The 25,573-nt window shown below is 47.3% G+C and overlaps 1 protein-coding gene across 8 annotated transcripts in view; it reads right to left on the bottom strand.

Moving 5' to 3' along the window:
• samd11 (sterile alpha motif domain containing 11) overlaps positions 1-25,573 on the bottom strand; it is a 244,144-nt gene that overhangs the window by 154,171 nt on the left and 64,400 nt on the right. For all 8 annotated transcript variants that reach the window (XM_033048526.1, XM_033048527.1, XM_033048520.1 and 5 more), the window contains exon 3: positions 14,608-14,789. In XM_033048526.1, the coding sequence (XP_032904417.1) occupies positions 14,608-14,789 (182 nt within the window). The remainder of the gene's footprint in view (positions 1-14,607; positions 14,790-25,573) is intronic.

Raw genomic sequence — 25,573 nt, 5'->3', positions numbered from 1 at the left:
AATGTGGGTGGAACTAAAATAGAAAAGATGACAAAGTACTGCAAGAGGAGTAACTCAGTGGGTCAGGCAGCATCCACAAGGGTCTCGAGTCATCTATCCATGGTGTCCAGAGACGCTGCCTGCCCTGCCCAGCTACCCCAGCACTTTAAAGTATGGCCTGAAGCACCTTGGGCCTTGCGTGTGACAACACCAACAGAACTTGCATGGGGCCTCCACTAGCGGCCAAGTTAACATGGGATGGAACAAGTTCTCGACTGTAGTTGGTAATGAAATTACAAATAACAAAATACTGTCCACAGGGGGGGCATCGCGGTGGCGCAGCGGTAGAGTTGCTGCCTTAAAACGCCAAACACCCGGGTTCGATCCTGACTGCGGGTGCTGTCTGTACGGAGTTTGCAAGTTCTCCCCATGACCAGCGTGGGTTTTCTGCGGGATCTCCCATTTCCTCCCACACTCCAAAGACGTGCAGGTTTGTAGGTTAATTGGCTTGTTATAATTGTAAATTATACCCTAGCGTTAGCGTACAGGGATTGCTGGTCGGCGCGGAGTCGGTGGGCCAAAGGGCCTGTTTCTGCGCTGTATCTTTAAACTAAAGCACTCTAAATTGTGCTGCCATAAAATCTACCTCAAGTGTAAACACGGAGTTCAAAAGCCTGGCTGTATCGGGAATTTAAGTTGTCAGGCAGAATGTAAATGCTCTCTGTCGGCACGCTGAACTGGGCCAGTACGTGGCACAGGCAGAGCCACCCACCACATTACATTCACCGGTCACTTTTACTGACCTGAGCACCCATCCAAGGGTTCGTCCATCCATTGCACCCAGGGGCTCTTCCACCCAGCCACTAGTTTCCTGAAGGACCCGAGCATAAACACAGCTCGTGCAACAGTGAAGACTGCATGTCGTAAACCTCACCCATCCCAGGCCCAAGGGTAGGTGTGAGCCGCAAACACACCTGTCCGGGTCTCTACAAGTGGGAACAGCTCTCTCCACTCAAGACCTGCCTCAACCCATTAGTCATCACCTGGCCAGCGTAGCACACATATCTCCACAGAGTTTCAGTGCAAAGCACAAATTGTGTGTTAACGCCACAGTCATTGCCCCCATTGGGCGGAACAGTGGCGCAACGGTAGAGTTGCTGCCTTACAGCGCTTGCTTGCAGCAGGTTCGATCCCGACTATCGGGTGCTGTCTGTATGGAGTTTGTGTGTTCTTCCCGTGACCACGTGGGCTTTCCCCAAGATCTTCTGTTCCCACCCACCATCCAAAGACGTGCAGGTTTGTTGGTTAATTTGCTTGGTGTAAGTGTAACTTGTCCCTAGTGTGTGTAATATAGTATTAATGTGCAGGGATCTCTGGTCAGTGGGCCGAAGGGCCTGTTTCCGCTCTGTATCTCTAAGCTAAACAAAAAATTGGTGAATTTTCCAGATAGATCCCTTCAATGATCCAGCACTACCCCCAACACCACTGGCCACCTACCCTTGGTTCATGGAGATACCACAGATAACACAGGAACCACTCAGCAGGTCAGGCAGCATCAATGGAGGAGGAAACAGAGCCCCGGAAATGTGTTGGATGGAACTGCAGATGCTGGTTTAAACCAAAGATAGACACAAAAAGCTGGAGTAGCGTCACCTATTCCTTTTCTCCAGAGATGCTGTCTGGCCCGCTGAGTTACTCCAGCTTTGTGTGTCTTGCTTAGGAAACAGAGCTCAACATTTCAGCTCCATGATCTTGCACCGGAGTTGGGGGAAAGTTAGAGGCAAAAGCGAGCTTGGTTTTTTGAGAATGTTTCTACATTGAGAGGTTTTCAGTCTCTGCAATTCTCCATCTCAGATGATTGAGACGCCGAGACACCATGCTTAAAGGCTGGAAGTGTTTGGTTTTGTTTTGACAATGAACCAGACACGGAGATCATCCTGAAGAGTGGTCAAGGTGCAGACCGGCCTCGATCTTACTGAGTGAAAGGACAGCCCCGATGGGCCAAATGGCATGCACCTCTCGTAGAGTCATATAGTACAGAAACAGGCCCTTTGGAAAAACTACTCCATGCCAACCAAAATGCCCCACCTAAGATGGTCCTGTTTGTCTTTATTTGGCCCGTGCCTTCTATTGCTTATTCCCCGTTCCCTGGCTATAAGGTTGTCCTCTTTCCCACCTCCCATAAGACCGGAACCTGGGATTGGTAGAGTGTCACCTGCTCACCAATACAAACCACTCTGCTTTGGGGGAGGGGAGAGTGGGGGAGGGGGATGGGGAGGGGGAGGGGGGGGGGGGGAGGGGGATGGAGGGGGAGGGGAATTATCTCGATATGGATGTCTCTGCCAAGTTTGGTGTTTATTACCCATCCCCAATGGGCCTTCCAATGCAGTGATTCACCGGCCACTTCGGAAGGTAGTTGAAGGGTCTACCATCTTGATACGATCTGGAGAGACATCCAGGCCATACAAGCTGACGATGGGAGGTTTCCTTCACTAAAGGACACTGGAGTTATATTTAAGAAGTCGGAGAGCCAGAGCACAGAAATAGGCCCTTTGACCCACCTTGAGAGTACCAATCAAGTTGGCATTCTGGGCTAGTCTCACTTGCCTGCGTTTGGCCCGTGCTCTAAAAACCCTTCCTAATTATATACCTGTCCAAATGTCTTTTAAAAATTGTAACTGTGTAGATTCCTACGGCAAGTAGAGCTTCCCCTTCCCATTAGTAACTGGTGGACTTGTACATCATTCCAATAGTGTCATGTTAGTCATTGAAAGGATCAACATTTTAATTCCATATTTAATTAAATGAGTTTACGTTTCCCGCACAAATGTAAACCCAATAACAAATTCTAACTCATACTTACAGATCAATAGCGTCTACTGGAACACCATAACCACCATGACACACTACCTCTAATTATGCATATTAAAGCTACTCCCCTCATTTAAACACACACACACGCACACACAGACACTGACATGTTCTAATTAGATGGCTTTAGTGGCAAGAACACAAGAGATAGAGTCAAGAGTGGATCGTTTAATTCCTTGTGCTACTAAGTCAGTGAGATCATGGCCGACCTTCTCCCTTAATGCTACTTTCCTACATTAACCCCGCACCCCTGATTCTATTAATATACAAACCACTGTCAACCCCATATTAAAATATATTACATAGAACAGTGCAGAACAGCAATGGGCCGTTCGGCCCACAATATTAGTGACGAACACCTTGCCAAGTTAAACTGTTCTCATCTGCCTGCACGTGATCCATATCCAAAAATTCCCTGCACTTCCATGTGCCTATCTAAAGGCTTCTTAAAGGCTACTATCATATCTGCCTCCACCAACACTCCTGGAACCCACTACCCTCTGTGTAAAAAAAACGTGCCCGCACATCTCCGTTAAACATGCCCCCTCTCACCTTACTCTGGAACTGGGCCGTCTTGGGTGAGAATTCCTTAAGTTCAACACCTTCTGGGTAAAGCAATCTCCTCCCATCTCTGTACTGAATGGCTGGTCCCTTAACGTTACCTTTAGGCGATTCTGAGCAGTGTCTGTGGCTGGGTGAAACTGGGGCTGCTCCAAGTCTGACAACAGACTGCATGGCAAAACTCCCACGCAGATGGCAACACACAGCATGTAGTGAGACATAAAATGAAGGAACTATAAAAAAAAAGGGCTTAAAATTATATTGGAGAGAATGGCAATTCATGTCCGAAATGAATTCAGGATTTCCTCAGCTTTCAAGTAGAATTAGAATTGAACCTCTGCAGCCCTGACGGAACACCCACCAGCTAAGCTCCTACGCACAATTCCTTCTGTGGTGGAGAATGGCACGTGTTGGGATTAAACCCGCTGAGAACGGCAACACTCTCTGTGATCACCGACTCAGAGAATTGGAAAACAAGTCAAGGGTGGCAGCCGAATTGGAACAGGGAGGAAATTTTGCAAAACCCAAACTATTCCCATGCACTTTGACCACAAAGAAAGTACCCCACTTGCAAACAACCCCCTCCCCGGCCACCCAGCCAGGTGGTAATGACCTGCTTTGAAAGGCTCAAACCGAATGTGAAATAGAATGTGCCAACGCTACGAGGCCAAATCTCTCATTATGCCGAAGGAGACACAAAAATGCTGGAGTAAGTCAGTGGGCCAGGCAGCATCTGCGGAGAGAAGGAATAGGTGATGTTTCGGGTCGAGACCCTTCTTCAGCTTCTTCTCTAATGATGCTCCTCTCCTAAGCCTAATAGCCCTGTCCCACGGTGCAAGTTCATTCCAAGAGCTCTCCCGAGTTTAAAAAAAAAAAAATTGAGGTAAGCACGGAGAATGAACGTAGCGGGTACGTCGGAGCTCGGGGACGTCTCTTAGCGCTAACGGCAGGTACTCGGGAAGACTCGCTAACGGCAGGTAAGCACGGGAAGACTCGTGAAGATTTTTCAACATGATGAAAAATGTCCACGAGAGCCCCGAGTACAGATGAGTGGCCATTACCATAAATCACGGCGTTCGAATCAGGGCAAACTCGGGAGAGCTCTTGGAATGAACTCGTACCGTGGGACAGGGGTACTCCCCTTTCCTCCAAGTCTTCCAGTCATGGAATCGTACAGCACAGGAGCAGGCCCTTCAGCCCACTGACAACCATTTGCCATGCCGACCATCAAACTCCAATCCCATTTTATTTTCCAAGATTCCCATCAACGCTGAAACCACGCCACACACTGCTTCCATGCCCAATTTCCCCAGCAGGTCTCACTCTCCAGAGGGCTCCAATCAGTAAAAATTCTTACTGTCCAAGTCCAAGAATCGTTTTTGCATTCTTTACAATCAGATCAGCCACAACCATTACCGTAAGTCTGGGATAATCTGGAAGTTGACTAATCGAGAATCTCAATAGTTCATTGTTTGGTTCATCAGGTGATGTTTGCTGTGCTCCTTCACAGCATATAGAGACCCCCCCCATCACCATTCCAGCCCACCATGGCCATTTTCCCCATTTTACACTGACTGAGATCCAGGTTCCCACACTCCCTTTCAAGTGACTGGAACCACATTTCCCACAGTCTTTTTAAACTGACTGGGACCCCCTTTCCCACACTCCCTACAAACTGACTGGACTCCATTCCCTATGTTCCCTTTAAAATGGCTGCCACCTTGTATCCCACTCCTCCTTTAAACTGACTGGGACCCCATTTCCCACACATCCTTTAAACTCAGGTTCAATGGAAAATGTATTACAACACTATGTAAAATCTAAACAAAAGTGGCTTAAAAAGCATATTGAGGTACTCATAGGGAATAATATCTAATAGTGTGGAACATCTGTCGGTTCGGCACCGATAAAAGTCCCAAACTTGCCGGATTATCACTGTTAAACTGTAGAGGTATACTCTAGCTAGCAGAGCAAGCTAAATGGGCAGAGTGGCCTACTCCCACTCCCAATTTATGTACAGTATTGTCTGATCTGACTGGATAGGTTTACAAGGTTAATTCCCGGGATGGCAGGACTGTTATATGCTGAGAGAATGGAGTGGCTGGGCTTGTATACTCTGGAGTTTAGAAGGATGAGAGGGCATCTTATTGAAACATATAAGGGTTTGGACATGCTAGAGGCAGGAAACCGAAGTTGAGGGAGTCTAGAACCAGAGGCCAGGGTTTAAGAATAAGGGGTAAGCCATTTAGAACGGAGATGAGGAAACACTTTTTCACACAGAGAGTTGTGAGTGTGGAATTCTCTGCCTCCGAGGGCGGTGGAGGCCGATTCTCTAGATACTTTCACGGGAGAGCTAGATAGGGCTCTTAAAGATAGCGGAGTCAGGGGACATGGGGAGAAGGCAGGAACGGGGTACTGATTGGGGATGATCAGCCATGATCACATTGAATGGCGGTGCTGGCTCGGAGGGCCGAATGGCCTACTCCTGCACCTATTGTCTATCGTCTAAAACAAAGCTTCCCACAGTACCTCAGTGCACGTGGCAACAATAATCCTAAACCTAAACATCCTCGCGTGCTCTGTTGAAATTGCCCGCAGAGTCGCTCCACATATTGGTCACGTTTGCCTGTGTCCACAGGGGAGCCGTGTCACGGGTGCTGACTGCAGCCTTCGCTCCAGCTCATTGTTTTATAATGAGTCCGTCGCTTTTTCCTGTGAGCCGCTCCAAAGACAACAACGCAGACAGCACGCGAGCCAACAAGTTAATTCATGAAAACCCCTTTCCCTTGCAGTCAGTGATTTTACTCATTTCCATCCGTTCTTTGTTAGGGAGGTCTATGGTCCGGCCATTTGTCATTTTAATACTGCATTATTGCTGTGATACAAGGAGCCATTTCCTTTCGATATTGGCTCTTAATCCTCATTAGATCAACTGCAGCTCCCAGAAACGCTGGCACAAATCCAACATCCACTTTGCAGTCGGACATATTTGAAGAATTCTTTCCCCTGTGGATTTCTCAACCCTCGCTGTGCTCAGGAAACTACTCCAAATGCAATTTGCTTTCCCCCTCACACAGACGCAATTAAATGCATGCGTAGCCGTGTTACCGAGCCGATCGGAATTTCAGACTCGGCTTTGAAGTGCCTTTTGTGCTTAGCAAGATGAGGAACACTCTCGAGTGAAGCAGAATTTCACCCCTCCCACAACGCTGTCCAATATTAGTAGGAAGGGACTGCAGACTCTGGTTTACACCAAAATTAGTCACAAAATAACTCAGCGGGTCAGGCAGCATCCCTGGAGAAAAGGTATAGGTGTTGTTTTGGGTTGGAACCCTTCTTCAGACTGAGGCTCACCCTGACCCGAAACATCACCCATTGCTTTTCTCGAGAGATGTTGCCTAAGCCGCTGAGTTACACCAGCATTTTGTGGCTATATACAACCCAATATCACCTGCACATGCCTTGCTGTTGCCCCACTGAGTACAGGTGTCAATTTACTGACAATTAGTGCCAACATTTGGCCAGTGTTCAGAACAAAGTATTTGGGCTGAATTAATATTGGTCCAAACTCACATTAGATCCACAACAGCCTTTGGTAAGGAAAGAGGCCCCAGAGAAACAAGACACAAAGTGCTGGAGTAATTCAGTGGCCTGATGGCATCTCTGGCGAACATGGCTAGGTGACGTTTCGGTTGGGTGGCCCTTCTTCATCTTGGGATGCATTTCAAAGCATTGTGGACACAGCCCAGCCCATCACACAAACCAACTTCCCTTCCATTGTATCCGTGTACACCTCACGCTACCTCGGCAAGGCCAGCAGCATAATCAAGGACGAGTCTCACCCCGGCCGCTCGCTCTGCCCCCCCCCCCCCCCCCCCCCCCCCCCCCCCCCCCCCCCCCCCCCCCCCCCCCCCCCCCCCCCCCCCCCCCCCCCCCCCCCCCCCCCCCCCCCTCTCCCATCAGGCAAGAGGTACAGAACTGTGAAAGTGCACACCTCCAAAATCAGGGACAGTTTCTTCCCAACTGTTATCAGGCAACTGAACCATCCTACCAACAACGAGGGAGCAGTCATGAGCTACTATCTACCTCTACCCACGGACTATCTTTGATCGGACTTTACCTTGCACTAAACGTTATTCACGTATTATTCCCTCTATCATATATCTGTACAGTGTGGACGGCTCGATTGTAAACAATGTATTGTCTTTCCGCGGAATAGTTAGCACGCAACAAAAACTTTTCACTGTTCCTTGGTACACGTGACAATAAACTAAACTCAACTCAAACACAGTGAGCTCTTTAGCACCAAAGACCCGGTTTCAGCTTTGCTACAAACTGCCCCCTCTTCCCTTTAAGTGATTTATTGTCATGCCAGCAAGAGGCTGTAGTCATTGTAAATGTCCAGCATATCAGAGACTAATCTTGGGATCAATGGCCAACAAAATCTATTCCCACCCTCCCTATCTACCATCCACGGATACCAAACTATTAATCTATGTAAGCCATTTGATGAATTGTTGAACAAATCACCACAACATCTAATGGAAGACTGAACCATATACAATGTTGGGACAAGCATAAAACTGTACAATGTCTTTGGAGTTGACTCATAGAACATAGAGCAGGACAGCACAGGAACAGGCCCTTCAGCCCACAATGTCTGTGCCAAATACAATGCAGGGCTCGAAATTAACCGTTGCCCGGGTGCCATTGACCACTCAAAGCGCCGCCGGGCAACCTAAACACCGAGTCATTTTGCCCGGCTTGGCAACCAGATACTGGTTTGTACCGAAGATAGACACAAAAAACTGGAGTAACTCCGCGGGTCAGGCAGCATCTCTGGAGAAAAGGAACGTGACGCTTTGTGTCGGCGGTGACGGCTGTATTGCGTGGGCAAGATACTAGGTGCGGGGTGACGAAGGGTCGCAGCGAATGACGGCCCCGAACAGCGACTCCATCTCCTCCTCCTCCCACACCCCGCCCGCCCTGATAAGGGCCGCTGCCTGCAAACCCGCTAACCAAAGATCTTATAGCAGAGCTCCGCTATAGGATCTTTGCCGCTAACGGCTCTTTTAAAAAAAAACCCTCCCGCACGCCGAGGCCGGGAGGAGGGAGGGAGGGGGAGGCCTCGGCGTGCGGGAGGGTTTGTTTTGAAAGCGGTTTTCGCCGTTAGCGGGATTGCTGTCGCGGCCGCAGCTGCTGCTGTGCGGGACCCGTCATTCGCTCCGACACTTCTGAAGCAGCTGCACCATAGATCCTATAGCTGTAGGATCTTTGAGCTGCACCGCTCGGCCCCGCACCTCGTTGTTGGTTGGCGGAGCAGGGAGGTGGTGGCGAGGAAATCCCAACGGCCAAGGCAGCATGGCGATGTTGGCCGAGGAGCGCTGACCTTCCTTCCTCCCCACCTCGCCCCCCCCCCTCTCTCTCTCTCTCTCTCTCTCGTACGCCCCCTCCACCCCCCCCCCCCCTTTATCCTGGGACCCCTCCTCTACATCCGGCACTGATTCCCATTCCCGCCTCTATTCAGTCCTCACTAACATCCCCTGCGCTCCCCTTCCCTTCACCCCCCCCCAATCTATTCATCCTGCGCTGATCACCCCTTCCACCTCGCATTGATTCTCCTGCCACCCCCCCCACATCCATCCTACACTGGTTCCCCAATTCACCCTATCCTCACCCCTTTCCCATCCATCCTGCAATTCTCCATCCATCCTGTACTGATCCCCCATCCATCCTGTACTAATCCACGCATTCATCCCATACTGACCCACCCTCCATTTATCCTGCACCTTCCCCCATTCATCCTGTAGTGATTCCCATTCATCCTGCACAGACCCTCCGATCCACCCTGTACTGACCCCCCCCCCCCCCCCCAAATCATCCTGCGCTGATCCCCTCCCCCCCCCCCCCCCATCCATCCTGTACTGATCCTCCCATTCAAGAAGAATGGGGGGAACAGTCTGAAGAAGGGTCTTGACCCGAAACGTTGCCTATTTCCTTCGCTCCATAGATGCTGCCTCACCCGCTGAGTTTCTCCAGCACTTTTGTCTACCCCCATCCATCCCGTACTGAACCCCCCCCCATTCAACACCACTGACATCCCCAGCGCTCTCCCCTCACAATTTTACCTACTCCAACCAACACGTAGTAATTCACCTACCTCAATCCATCCATTCTGCACCGACTGCCTTCTAACCCCCCCCCCCCCCCCCCACCGGCCATCTATCCACCCCGCACTGATTCACACACACCCCCTTCCCTGACCCTATTGTCCTGGAAATGTCTTCAGAGCGAACATTGACTATGTTTGATAACCGAATGCAATCAAATGTGTTTTAATTCCCAATGTTATTATTTGTTTTAATCCATAAAGATAGATTAATTAAATTGTGAACACGTGAAACATTAAAACCGCAGTGTTCGATTGTCACTGCTACCGTTGACACGTTATTACAGAATTCATTTTAATGGCATATCAATGCTCTTAATATGGAGTATCAGTACTGTAGTTATTTAATGAGCAACATTCACAACTATACGTACGCATATATGTTACCATGGTCCAGGATTTATTGACACAGGTTGATCATATGCTGAATAATCCAAACACATTTTTGTTTGGAAGTGGAAAGAACTAATAGAAATTGCATTAATTGCAATGTGTAAAAGGAGTTGAGATACTGTCTTATAATTTTGCTGCATGTCATTGTTGGATATATCATGTCTTGATCGGTGAATGTTTAGTTTGTGACTTTATTTGAAGCAGAAATAATATGTGAATGCTTCATTGAATATAATTCCGACTGGTAACTACGCGCTTTATCCAAGCACATTATCGCGCGCGTCATGCAAGCCGTCTTAAATGACCACCTAAACTGTCATTTGGCAACCTAAAAAGCTGCCAAGGTTGCCCGGCTGGCAACAGGCAAAAAAAGTTAAGCGAGAGCCCTGCAATGCCTAGTGAAACTCATCTCATCTGCCTGAACATTAACCGTATCCCTCTATTTCTAGCACATTCATGTGCCAAAGCCTCTGAAACGCCACTATTGTATCTGCCTCCATCACCATGTCTGGCTGCACATTCTTGGCCCCCATTCTGTGTAAAAAACTTGCCCCGCACGTCTCCATTACACCTCCCCCCTCTCACCTTACAGCTATGTCCTCTATTGTTGGACATTTCCACCTTGGAAAAAAGGTTCTGACTCTTTGGTGGGTCCAGACCTTTGTCCAAGTAGTCATTGTGCACTAAAGCCTTGATATGGGGTATTAGCCTGCTATTCAACAGTCGGTTTGCAGACGACTCCACATAGCTCCAACAAGGACCACTATGGAGGGAGAGTTCTGGCCCAGAAATCCCCCCTTGCATTGCCACCCTACCCGCTCTCCCTCCACCCTCACCAATAAGAGATTGCTTAGCTCAGGCTTGGTATTACATGTAGGACCTTCTGGTATTGTGTAGATGAGCCATTGTGAAGGATCCAAGGATAAGATAAAACATCAAATGCCGGAGTAACTCAGCGGGTCAGGCAGCACCTGAGGAGCGAATGAATATGCAACATTTTGGATCAGGACACTTCTTCATTCCCATCAAAGTTGCTGCCTAAGGCCGTTGAGTTCCTCCAGCACTTTATGTTTTGCTCAGGTTTCCAGCGTCTGCAGTTCCTTGTGCCTACATTTACTAAGCCTCACAAGATGTGCATCTTTGTTGAGCTCTGACTCACAATAAAGGGCGCGACTCAACAAGTTAGTTGGGTGTTATTTTAGCCCTTAGTCTATTTATATTTCTCCATAAGTGGAAGGAAGGCTTGCCCCACCCAAGGAACATGTTTCCATGTAGCACTTGGTCAGAACAGGAAATTGCCCAAAGACTTCCAGGTGTGCCAGTATTAAACACTAAACGGGAGAATTCGGAATTCTGCGCAAAGATTAGCAGTTTAAGGGAGAATGGAGAATCGAAAATAAAACTCTGGCCTGTTGTCAGTAAGGGGGAAAGTGATTGCTTAAGGCGAGGGGGGAAAAGATTCAATACGCACCTGAGGGACAGCTTTTTCTACACAGAGGGAGGTTTGTATATGGAACGAGGTGCCAGAGGGAGTGGTAGAAGCAGGTACAATGCCCGCGGTTGGCAGTCGACGAGACCGTGGGGGGATCGCCGGGGGGGGGGGGGGCGTGGGGGAACCGCTGTGGGGGGGGGGGGGGGAGGGGGAGGGGGGGAAGGGAAGAGGTGGGAAGAGGGGGGGGGGGGAGGCAGAACAAAGGAGGAACCGGTGTACTTTGTAACTTTGTCAGCGCCATAGGTGGCCACTATTTGCATAACTTGGGTGTGCAAATTTCACTGTGCTTTGTCACAAGTGACAATAAAGTATTCTGTTCCATTTAAAAGATATTTGGGCAAATACATGGAACATTGACACAATCCATAGGACATCCTACCCATGAATAGGAAAGGTACAGACGGTATGGGCCGAACGCGGGCAAACGGTACTAGCTCAGATAGGCATCTTGGGCAGCATGGACACGTCGGGTCGAAGGGCCTGTTTCCGTGCTGTACGACTCTAATAGGTGGAGGGGGAGAGGGAAGAATAGATAGGTTGGCTAAGTACTAGTTTCTAACATAAACCATGCCACAGCTAACAAACAACAGTGGCAGATTGGGAAGCTTTGGTTCCTCTTTTCACTTTCAGTCCAAGTATTGTGTGGGTTTAGTTGAGTTTAGTTTAGAGACACAGCGCGGAAACAGGCCCTTCGGCCCACCGGGTCCGTGCTGACCAGCGATCCCCACACATTAACACTATCCTACACCCACTGGGGACAATGTTTACATTTACCAAGTCAATTAACCTATAAACCTGTACATCTTTGTAGCGTGGGAGGAAACCGAAGATCTCGGTGAAAACCCACGCAGATCACGGGGAGAACGTGCAAACTCCGTACAGACAGAGCCCGTAGTCAGGATCAAACCCGGGTCTCCGCCGCTGCATTCGCTGTAAGGCAGCAACTCTACCGCTGCGCCACCGTGACCATCCATGCCACCATGACCGGGTTGTGCAGAGACCCAAGAGAAAGGGAGGTTTTTGATTGAAAAGACCCAAGGGACCCACTTTCAGCTCTAGGAAATATTGCCAAAAATGTTTCCGGCTCTGGAAAGTCTCATCTATAATCCAAGCGCACTCCCAAAAACTTTTTTTTTTTTTAAATAAGCAAGTGCGTAAATAATTGATGAAGAGAAACGATTTGAAAGGTTTTCTGCAGTTTATGTGGGAGGTCGAGAGGGATGGTTGAGATGGAGGTAGAAACATAGACAATAGGTGCAGGAGGAGGCCATTCAGCCCTTCGAGCCAGCACCGCCATTCAATATGATCACGGCTGATCATCCGAAATCATTGCCCCGTTCCGGCTTTCTCCCCATATCCCTTGATTCCGTTAGCCCTAGGAGCTAAATCTAACGCTCTCTTGAAAACATCCAGTGAATTGGCCTCCACTGCCTTCTGTGGCAGAGAATTCCACAGATTCACAACTCTCTGGGTGAAAATGTTTTTTCCTCATCTCAGTCCTAAATGGAATACCCCTTATTCTTGAACTGCGACCCCTGGTTCTGGATTCCCCCAACATCGGGAAAATCGTTCCTGCATCTAGCCTGTCCAAATCTATTGAATTTTATATGTTTCTATAAGATTCCCTCTCATCCTTCTAAATCCAGTGAATATAATAAGCCTAGTCGATCCATTCTTTCACCATATGTCAGTCACGCCATCCCCGGAATTAACCTGGTGAACCTACGCCGCACTCCCTCAATAGCAAGAATGTCCCTCCTCAAATCAGGAGGCCAAAACTGCACACGATACTCCAGATGTGGTCTCACCAGGGCGCTGTACAACTGCAGTAGGATGTCCTTGCTCCTATACTCAAATCCTCTCGCTATGAATTTAAATTTGTTATGAATTTAACGACGGGCGTCACATACAGTTGGTTTGAGGCATGAATGACATAAGACGTGCGGGTTTGTAGGGTAATTGGCCTCTGTAAATAGGCCCTAGTGTGTAGGGAGTGGAAGAGAACTGGTGTGAATGGGTGATCGATGGTCAGTGTGGACTCTGTCGGACGAAGGGCCTATTTCCATGCTGTATCTCTAAAACTAAAACTCTCATTGTGCAGCTCGTAATTCCATATTCCCGTACAACATTGAAGCCCATTAGATTTATACTGACTCTTCAGGCAGTAACAAAGACCTCACTAACTGTCCTTGTAATCTATTCTCTCCACTCTTCTCAGTTCTACCACCCATCTACAAGGGCAGTTCACTGTTGCTAACTGATTGACCGAACTACACGCCATTTAGATAGTGGAGGAAGCCAGAGCATGCAGGAGAAACCACGCAAAACATGCACACTCCACACAGACAGCAACAGAAATTAGGATGCAATCCAGGTCACAGGAGGTATGAGGCAGCAGCTCAACCAGGTGTGCCTCGGAACCTCCTATCTACCGATGCATAGATAGTGTAGACAGTCAGAACCATTTTCCCCTCAGGGTGAAAATATCAAAGACCAGAGGGTATAGCTTGCAGGGCAGAGGAGGAGAGTTTCAAGGAGAAGGTAGACAAAAAAGCTGGAGAAACTCAGCGGGTGCAGCAGCATCTATGGAGCGAAGGAAATAGGCAACGTTTCGGGCCGAAACCCTTCTTCAGACTGGGGCAACGTTTCGGGCAGAAACCCTTCTTCAGAGTTTCAAGGAGATATGTGGGGCAAGTTTAATTTTACACATGAGAGTGGTGGATGCTCCTGTTCCCCCCCCCCCACCACATACACACACACACACACCCCCACCCCTAAAGACGTGCAGGTTAATTGGCCTCTGTAAATTGAATCCCACGAAGTCAGCTGGGGAATTGGAATTTAAGTAATTAAATAAATCTGGAACAAAAATCCAGTGTCAGTAACGTAAATACCAGACAGTATATATAGTGTGTCGGGAGTGCGGTAACATAGAACCAGTGTGAATGGGTGATTGATGGTCCGAGTGGACTCTGTGGGCCGAAGGGCCTGCTTCCACACTGTATCTCCAAAACTAAATGTTGAACATAAGGGCATAATGGTACTGGGCGGGGCAGAGTGCACCACACACACACACAATCGATTTGCAAGAGCACACAAGGGTATTGATTCCAAGGAACACCAACGAGGGATAGACCATTACCTTCGCTTCATGTTGATCGCCTGTAACTCCTCTTCCCGCTTTACCTCGGCAAGGTGGCCACCATTAGCTCTCTCGCTCTCTTCACTGTCTTCACTGTGGATAAACGCCGAGGAATGTTCTTTCTTCGGTACTCTTGTGGGTGGCAGTGGTATTGTTCTCTTCTCCGCCAAGCGCCCCCGGTTCTAGCCGCATGTACAAAAAGAGATCAGAGTTATTCTGAGGAACGTTACTCAAGCATAACATTTAATGTGAGAAAAAATATCAAACATCCATCTTTTCAGCCAGGTTTCAAGTGAAAGCAAAATTCACCCCCAGCCCCCAAAAGAAAGTCCATCCATCCTTTGGATGAAGGTGACCTAGCTGGATGTTATCCTTAAGGGTCAGTCCCACTTAGGCAATTTTTTTTGGGCGACTTGCCGGCACCCGTCATAGTCTCAAGCAGATCGCTGAAAATGTTCAAAATGTTCAAAACCCAGCGGCGACCAGAAAAAGGTACGACTATTTGGGCGACCACTCACGGCCGTACAGGCGTCACCCCGCGACATGGGCGATACCAGAGTGGAGTTTTACAGTGTCAAAGTGTTACAGTTACAGAGAAACGTTACCGCCACAGAGAAAATGCAGATAACCAAAAAAAAGTTCAAGGTCTGCAATAAGGTAGGTTGGAAGATCGGAAAATACACCTGGTTACGGTGATTGCGATCAATAAATCGAGTCGTAGTCATACAGTGTGGAAACAGGCACATCGGCCCAACTTGACCACGCCGACCAACATGGCCAATCTACACTAGTCCCACCTGCCTGCGTTTGGCCCATATCCCTCTAAATGTTACTTAAACGTTTCCTGCTTGTGTAATATATGCAAAAAGTATTTCAATGTGCATATGTGATAAATAAAGAATCGTTGAATCAACAGTCCCTGCTTCAACTACCTCCTCTGGCAGCTCATTCCATGCACCCACCACCCTTTTGTGTAAACAGGTTACCCCTCAGGTTCCTATTAAATCTTTTCCCTCTCACCTTAAACCTATGTGCTCTGGTTCTATTAAATGCTGGGCATGCAGATACGTTTTGCACCTGGAATACTGAATAAACTAAAAAGTACGCAGATGCTGCCTCACTGAAACAAGTGCCCACATCCCTGATGGAAAACTCAGCCTTCAACCAAAGTCAGACTGATGAATTGCCTTTAGCTGGGAACGGCTACTGCAGCCGTGCGTGGCTACTTGAAGCACGCCTCAGAGAGGGACAAGCATGCATTTATATAGCATTTTTGACATCCCTTTCAGGTCATCTTAAAGCAGATGGCAGCCTCGGTAGGAAACACGGAGGACAATTTGCGAGCTGCAAGTCCCCACAAGCTGCAGTGTGATAGCTACAGGTTTCAAAATTGTGAAGTAAACTTAGACTGGGGTTCTCAGGGATAACGCTGCCTGGGGAAAGACAAAGTTAACGGTCGTGTCCGAGAGTTCATGTCAGGGGTTTTGAGGAGAAGGCAGGAGAATGGGGTTAAGAGGAAAAGATAATTCAGCCTGATTGAATGGAGGAATGGACTTGATGGGCCAAATGGCCTAATTCTGCTCCTATCACTTATGAACCATCCTTTGACATAATGCCAACAGGTCTTTTATACTCACTGAGAAAATAGTGAGAGCCAATCTATAACATGGTGTCGCAGACAGTGTCTCAGTCCCGTTGTATCGACTTAGACTTTAGACCTAAGGGATACACAGCGCAAACAGGCCCATCGGCCCATCGAGTACGTGCCAACCAGCAATCACCCCGTACACTAGCACTACCCTACACACTCGAGACAATTTACAATTTTACTGAACCCCATTAACCTACAAACCTGTAAATCTTTGGAGTGTGGGAGAAAACCAGAGCACCCGGAGATAAACCACATGGTCACAGGGAGAACGAACAAACTCCTTACAGACAGCACCCGTAGTCAGGATCGAACCCGGGTCTTTGGCGCTGTAAGGCAGCAGCTCTACTGCTGCGTCACCGTGCCGCCCACTATCCTAAACGCAAAGGTTCGTCACAAAATTGACGGGGCACATCAGCTGTATGTTTTACAAAACCTTATTGCAGATTCCCAGGACCCAACAAACCTACCTTAAAATAAACAAATTCATGCACCAGAAAATGTTTCACCCAGGCTGGCACAGTGGTAGAGCCGCTACCTCACAGCTCCCGAGACCCGCATTCGATCCTGACCTCGGGTGCTGTCTGTGTGGAGTTTGCAAGCTCTCCCAGAAATGTGTGGATTGTCCTCTGGAAATTGCCCTTGTGTGCAGGGAGTGGATGCAAAAGTGCAATATTACCATGAACTTGTGCGTATGGGTATTTGATGACCGGTGCAGAGCCAGTGGGCCAAGCGGTCCTCTTCCATACTGCGTCTTTCAAACAATTCAATCAAAGATGTCCCAACAAAGGTTGCTGCAAAAAAGTGCAGCTCCACTGTGAGGGTAATCATACGGTCAACTTTCAGGCAACCATAAGGATACAGCAGACAAACTAGAGCCTGTCAAAATTGAGACTTGCATTGGCCAGGTGCCCTTGTCTGCCCTTCCAGCGCTCCCCTTCCCCACACCCCTACTTCACTACCTCTGATCCGTGCCCGACCTTTATGTCATGTTCAAGGGTCACGCACAACCCAGAAGCACTGAAATCTCTGAAATTATCTTTGATCAATGGCTTTCAAAGTCGACCACCCAACAAGCAACGTGCCCGTATCAAAGCTGCAGAGTGAAAGGGTAGCGTGGAAAGCACTCTCGCTACACCTCGCTGAGCAAAGGCAGAGTTCAGCAGCTTCTTTGCAAGTAGTTTACCTCGGTGGAGCAGCGGTAGAGTTGCTGCCTTACAGCGTCAGAGACCCGGGTACGATCCTGACTGCGGGTGCAGTCAGTACGGAGTTTGTACGCTCTCCTTGTGACCTCACGGGTTTTCTCCGGGTGCTCCGGTTTCCAACCGCACCCCAAAGGCGTGCAGGTTTGTAGGTTAATTTCCTTCAGTAAAATTGTGAATTTGTCCCTCGTGTGTAGGATAGTGCTAGTGTACGGGGATCGCTGGGTGGCGCTGACTCGGTGGGCCGAAAGGCGTGGTTGCACGGTGTATCTCGAAACTAAACTAGAGAAAAAGAACTATGCATATAAACAATTAAGAATGTTTGATTTGCTGGGGAAAGATAGTGCAATCTCAACGCATACAATTCAGTCGATGGACTTGTGCTTTCAACTCCACCTTGGAAGCCAGTTCTCATCAGAGTTTGCCCTTTGACCCCGAGTTGACTGGGTAAAATAGACAATTAGCACATTGCTCACCTGCTGTTCATCCTAAAACGCTAATTAGTTATAAGCCCTTCAGAGCGTTGAAATGAATTGCACTTTTAAGTGCAGCAAATGACCATGTGCATGTTCGCATCGAGGCACAAAGCAGCACATTTACAAAGCTAACCTCGTCGTCATGGGGAGACCAACTCAGTCCCACTGACGTCTGCTATGGGACAGCCCATTGGACAGAATGGCGCCAATTGTTACGATACGATAGAACTTTATTTATCCCAGGAGGGAAATTGATCGACCAACAGGCAGAAAAGGCAAAACTACATGAAACATGAAATTACAGTGACAAGTGGAAAGGATTGGGGATGTGCAAAGATTGGGGAGGGGGGGGGGGGGGGGGTTGAGGAGCTTCTTCCCCTCCAAGACCACCTCCCATGAATCCAACTGCACCCCCAGAACAGAGTCAGCCTTCCTGATGAGTTTGTTGATCCTGTTGGCGTCCGCAGCCTTCGCCAGCACACGACAGCAAAGAAGATGGCACTGGCTATCACCGATTGGTAGAACATCAGTAGCATCAGACAACCAAAGCTTCACTCAGCACTGATGTCAACACCAGACTATTCTGACCAGCTTTGAAGTTTGAGTTCTACCCCAGTTTCTTAAGCTCAATAGCACAGTTGAGCATCTAAAGATCTTACAAGTGAATGGTTAAAACATGATACTGGTTTACTTTCGTTTTTTAGTTTCTTGATACAGCGCGGAAACAGGCCCTGCGGCCCACCTGGACCGCGCTGCCCAGCGATCCACGCACACTAACACTATCCTAGGGACAATTTACAATTTTACAGAAGCCAATTAACCTACAATCCTGTATGTCTTTGGAGCGTGGGAGGCAACCGGAGCACCCAGAGAAAACCCACACAGGTCACGGGTAGAGCGTACAAACTCTGTACAGACAGCACCCGTAGCCAAGATCAAACCCGGGTCCCTGGCGCTGTAAGGCAGCAACTCTACCGTTGCGTCACCGTGCCGCCCCCTAATTAGAAACGATGAAATTACTGCATTGAACAATTACTGGTGTTAAACATAGCAAAGAAACACCAGCTCATTATAACTTTGCCGTCCCCAGTTCTTGGCAACAATACAGCACATTGCCAGCAATTGATCATTATGTGAAGATTTTGGAATTCACGCAGGTCTTCCATTCTTAGTCTAGTCCTGCAGTTTATGTCAATCTGTGACCTGTTCAATAACCAAGTGACCGCTGGTGACATTAGCCTGTAACTGATGCCAGTGGAGTTGCAAATATACGGAGGGGGGGGGGGGGGGGGGGATGGGTCTGCAGCGTGAAAGTTGCCTCAAATTCAGCACACTTCGTTCCTCTCAGCTTAAACGTGAAGAGACTGGAAATGCCTTTTGCTTCAAGAGGGCACAGAGGTTTCAGATTTCATTAGCAAGCCTTGGGCATGGCACAGTTCTGATCCTTAAGATGGTCATTAATTCAAGGAAAAATCAATCAAGTCAAAGACCAGCATTCACTTTAACACAGCCCAGTGCAGAAGCTGAAACAAACATTGCCACTAAGCAACCAAACTATTTTATTGGAATATTATCCCACATAGAGTCTTTCCCAGAAGTACCACATTGTAGTTATAAAGTAGTGATACCTTTCAACCGAGTTACAGCTGGTCCTATAAATGTAGACATTTACCATATTTCACTGTTATTCAGTGATTTAAACTAGACTATTGTGGCCGTAGATTCAAAGCAAAGACTACGTGTACTTTAAATACAACCTAATAGAAAATATGCAAAATCTTGGGTCTTTCTAAAGCCAATTAAGTCCGATAATTCTGTAAAAGAAAAACCGATACAGAAAACAGGCCCGTCAGCCCGTCGAGTCCATGAAAACTATCCCACTTTCGCATCCACTCCCTGCACACTGGGAGCAATTGTACAGAGGCCACCGATTAACCGACAAACCTGCACGTCATGGTGATGTGGGAGGAGACCAGAGAACCCAGAGGAAAACCACACGGTCAAACACAGACACCACCTGAGGTCAGGATCGAACCAGGGTCTCGGGCGCTGTGAGGCGGCTGGTCTACCAGCTGCGCCAAGATTGTTTCCCCGTCTCCTCACCCCCGAATTAAATACAACCCAAGAACATTTAACTTTAGATTTTAAATGTAAAATATTAAGATGCACGTTGTATATTAACATTAACTGCCACAGAAACAAGAGTTATGGCCAATAGACCTATTTATCATCTATGCTTTGTCATGGTAGATCAGCATATGTTTTAATTGAGTTTCATTGCCAGGTGAGATTGGCAAATTTACTTCAATTCTAGAACAGCAACAAGAACAAAAAAAATTGCAAAAACAAAAAAACAGTGGCTATAAAATGATTTGCATTCCTCCTGTGCCTTTCATGATGTCTCAAGCTCTTTACAATTAAATACCTGTGAAATGTAATCACTTTTGTAATTTGGAAAATAAGGCACATTGCACTAAGCACCTTCCCAGGTAAAGCAACGCGCTCGTGACCAAGCAATTAGTATCTGCGTATCTTTGATTGCACTAAAGATGATGAGAATTTTTCATGAGTATCATGGTTATTAATTTATTGATTTTTCTTGCTTATTATATATTACCTGTTCGTTATTGCATTTACAGACCTGTTATGCGGCAGCAAGTAAGATTTCATTGTTCTATACCATTGACTATATTGAAATGAAACACCCTTAACTATATTGTCCAATACTGTGAATAAATCTCTGCAATAGTATCGCAGAATCTTTTTCCTCCACTTCAGATGAGTGGGCAAGTAGTTCGCAGGAGAAACAGCCGGGATGCTTGTGCCCAAGTCTCTGGAGTGGGATTTGAATCCACAGTTTTATTTCAAGAGGGCTCTTCACAGCCACAGCCAATACATCAGTAGAAAGGCAGCCTTCAGGGAGAATGCAAAGCTAATCCTCCCATGCAGACTGCAGAGGTCTGGGCCATATTCTGCTTGGAGGAGAGAAGATTGAGAGGCAATCTGATAAGAGATGGGCACACGACACGATAGGATGGAGAGTAATAAGATGGAACTGCGCATGCTGGTTTATTCCAAAGTCCTGGAATAACTCAGCGGGTCAGCCAGTATCTCTGGAGAAAATGGATGGGCGACGTTTTAGTTCTGAAGAAACGTCACCTATCCATTTTTTCCCCCAGAGATGTTGCATGACCCTCTGAGCTCCTCCAGCACTTTGTGTCTATCTTTAGGATGGAAAGTAGCTATTCCCATTTGTGAATATTGTGGCCGTAGATTCAAAGCAATGGGCAAAAGATACAGAGAGAATGGGGAGGATTTTGACTTAAAAGATAACATTTGTCTGGAATAGTCTCTTTTTGAAGAATTTGATCAGCACTTGTCCTTTCAGGCTAGGCAGAGGTTCACTTACACCTCCTCCAACCTCATCTGCTGTATCCGTTGTTCAAGATGTGAACTCTTATACATCGGCGAGACCAAATGTACTCTGGGCCATCGTTTCGCTGAACACCTTCATTCAGTCCACCTGGTCCTACCTGATCTAGGTGGCCAAATACGTTAATTCCCATTCCCACATTGAACTTTCTGTCCTCAACCTCCTCCATTGTCAGAATGATGATAAACACAAATTGGAGGAGCAGCATCGCATATTTTGCTTGGGCAGCTTACAACCCAGTGGTATGAATATTGAACTCTTTATCTTCAAGTAACCCCTGCATTCTCTCTCTCCGCATTCTTCCCCCGGGGTGGGAGACTGCAACCTTCACGTAGTCCGCCCTGTTTTGACTAATGCAATCAACCCGACGTGCACAAACAAGATCAAATAGAACAAGTTGACCTACAACTTTAGGCTGTGCACGCCATACACAAGAAGAAGAAGATCCCTCTCACACCCAAGTTGCACCAGCTTCTTGTTCTCACCTAGCAAACAGCTAACAATGACCCGTTTCCTTTATCATCATTACTTTTTTGCATATCTTTCATTAACTTCTTCTATATCTCTCTACATCACTGTTGATATCTTTTGTTTCCCTTTCCTCTGACTCTCAGTCTGAAGAAGAAACGTCACCTATTCCTTCTCTCCAGAGATGCTGCCTGTCCCGCTGAGTTACTCCAGCATTTTGAGTCTATCTAAAGCAAAGACAAGGCGACACAGTGTAAACGGGAGGTCGATGGTCGGCCCAGACTCGTTGGGCCGAAGGGATATGTGCTGTATCTCTAAACGATCGAAACAAACAATTTAGAAACCCGAATTAAAAACAGAAAAGCTGAAAACATTCAGCAGGTCAGTCAGCGTCTGTGGAGAAAAAGTTGTTTCAGGTGTCGGAACTTTGATCAAAACAGGGAAAGAGAGAAACAGAATATTTTATTGATTACAGGTAAGTAAGCCTTGCCTATCCAGTCTCTCCCCATCATGGAAGCTCTCCAGTCCATGAAAGATCCTGGTGAATCTCCTCTGCACTCTCTCCAACACAACCACATCCTTCCTACTAAACTAAATGAACTCCATTGAATACTAAAGAAAATTAGCAAGGGTAAAAGAATGACCTTCAGAATAAGTTAGCTGTGACATTTCGAGACTGATAATTGGGAGTGCATCCTGCCTCAATTGAGATAGCTGTGTTTCAAATGGACATCAGCTGGTCTCAATACCGGGGATTTGGTACAAATGCCGACCAGAGGCTGTTTAATTGATCCCAATGATGCAAAGGTCTATCCCCAGGCAAGCGGCAGTGAAGAAACCTGCCGCCGTGATTGTGTTCAATTAGGGCCAAAAACATCGGATAAACTGACAGCCACAGGAATTCAGGCCACCAGTCACCGAGGTGAAGCCTGCCCCTGTGTAGATTCAGCCTCAGCCGTGAAAATTAATCCCCCAAGGATGTCCTTGTGCCTTCTCTGTATTTTTGCTAAATTGCAGGTACTAAATTGCCCGTGCCAAAGAGCAGAAGGTGCTCCTCTATTAGAGCGTACAGGGGAGGAATACAAGACAAGCATTGTCCAACGGTATCAGTACGGAAGATTGTCTACTTTAAGGAAAGCTTCAATTCTAAGCATTAGCTGCTACTTTTTCAAACATGTACCGCAAAATAGGAGCAAAACGCACAATGCTGGAGGAACTCAGCGGGCCAGGCAGCATCAGTGGAGGGAATGGATAGGCGATTTTTGGGGTCGGGACCATTCTTCAGGCCGATTATAGTAGGGGGTGGGGGGGGGGGGGAGAAAGCTGGAAAAGGGATGAAGGTAGCTGGTGACAGGTGAAGGAGGCTTTGACTTGGGGGTGGACAAAGGCTAGAGATAAAAAGGAGACAAAAGGGCATCAGCCCAGGATACAAGAGGAGCGAAACATAAAGTTAGAGGAAGGGACAGGGATGGAAGGTGACTAGGGGCAGAAAGAAAAGACGGGCAGAATGGTGAGAGAAATGGGTGCACACCAGGGTAGAGGGAGGGGGGGCACAAGAAAGAAAGGATTGGTCCATCTGACACGGGGAAGAAGCTTGTGTAATTGTTCAATGTTTAAAAAAAATTACAATGGGTATGAAAATTGTGTGGCCATGTTATAGTTCTATAAGACATTGGTGAGGCCACATTTAGAGTTTTAACTTCAGTTTTGGTCACCATGTTGTAGGAAAGATGTTATCAAGGTTTAAATCGTGCAGAGAAGATTTACGAGGATGTTGCCAGGTCTCGAGGGCTTGCGCTATAGGGATAGGTTCAGCAGGCCTGGACTCTATTCCCTGCAGTGCAGAAAGATTAGGGGTGATCTTAATGAGGTGTACAAAATCATGAGAGGAATAGATCGGGTAAATGCATAGTCTTATGCCCAGGGTAGGGGAAATTGAGAAACAGTAGACATAGGTTTAAGGTGAGGGTGGGAAAGAATTAACAAGTACCTGAGGGGTAACTTTTTTTTGGTACACAAAGGGCAGTGGGTATATGGAGCGAGCTGTCGGAGTAAGTGCTTGAGGCAGGGACTATCATAATGTTTAAGAGCCATCTGGACAGGTACATGGATAGGATAGGTTTAGTGGGATATGTGCCAAGAACGACAGGCCGAATGGCCTGCTCCTGCACCTATTCTTGTATGGGTAGGCGGGACTAGTGTAGATAGTCGATGTGGGCAAGTTGGGCCTGCTTCCACCCTGTATGACTCTATTACAATATAATTTTAAATCACAACTATCTACAAATGTCTTCCAAAGCTGAATTTTCTATTTAAAAACTGATCCATTCTTTCTTGTGAACCTTGATGTCCTTTCATTGTTCAGAGCATGCAACATATTGGTTTAAAAAGTACGAAAACAGATTCAGTATTCAAAAACTGGTAATATTACACAGTGCAACTTATCCACAGCTGGAGCATCTCGAGTAACAAGCTTGATATATAGTTGCCAATGATCAAATCATTTCACTAAAGGTGAAATTATTTTATTTAGATTAGTAATAATAATAATGGATGGGATTTATATAGCGCCTTTCTAATACTCAAGGCGCTTTACATCGCATTATTCATTCACTCCTCAGTTACACTCGGTGGTGGTAAGCTACTTCTGTAGCCACAGCTGCCCTGGGGCGGACTGACGGAAGCGTGGCTGCCAATCTGCGCCTACGGCCCCTCCGACCACCACCAATCACTCACACACATTCACACACAGGCAAAGGTGGGTGAAGTGTCCTGCCCAAGGACACAACGACAGTATGCACTACAAGCGGGATTCGAACCGGCTACCTTCCGGTCGCCAGCCGAACACTTAGCCCATTGTGCCATCTGTCGTCCCTGAAGTGTAAAGATACAGCACGGAAACAGGCCCTTCGCCCCCACTGAGTCCGTGCCGGCCAGCGATCCCCATGCACTCGCACTACCCTACGCACCAGGGACAATTTACAATCTCAACAAAGCCAATTAACCTACAAACCTGTATGTCTTTGGAGTGTGGAAGGAAACCGGAGCACCCAAGGAAAACCCACACAGTCACGGGGAGAACGTACAAACTCCGTACAGACAGCACCCGTAGTCAGAATCAAACCTAGGTTTCTGGCGCTGTAAGACAGCAACTCTACCGCTGCGCCACCGCACAGCCATTGTATCCTTGCCCAATAACTCGCCCAATTCAAAAATAAAAGGCGTTTAACAAGGCGCGTGTAGTGATCTATTTTCTGTAAAACTTAATTTAGTGACACCATCTCAGGTTTATACTATATGCAGTGTCCTACATACAGTACAAGCCTGAGATAGTGCCACTAAGTTGAGTTTTACAGAAAATTGCAGGTTGGAACGGTCTCCCCCACAATGTAGGCACTTACAGGTAGCAGTACATGACAAAATGCTTTAAACACTTTGTAAAATAAGTGGGTCAGACAACAACATAGTTTGGATGGCACCCTCTTTGTTTATTTGTGTTGCCAGTATTACAAAAGCTCTCAGCTTTTACACAATTCCACCACAAGTTACAGCAATGTAAAGAATGGAATAATTTTGTTACCGTTCATTTGTGTTAAAGCATTCTCATGAGACCACAACTGCGATTCCAAGATCAATCACAGAGTAGACGGTTTTAGATTTTTTGTAAATTAGATCCTGTCTCATTCTTCTAAGCATTTATGAATACAAACCGAGTTCCAGGAATCAGTCTGGTGAACTT

Source organism: Amblyraja radiata, chromosome 31 (genome assembly GCF_010909765.2).
Source record: "Amblyraja radiata isolate CabotCenter1 chromosome 31, sAmbRad1.1.pri, whole genome shotgun sequence".
Lineage (NCBI taxonomy): Eukaryota > Metazoa > Chordata > Chondrichthyes > Rajiformes > Rajidae > Amblyraja > Amblyraja radiata.
Note: the sequence above shows the minus strand (reverse complement) of the source record. Positions and strands in the feature narration are given on the sequence as shown.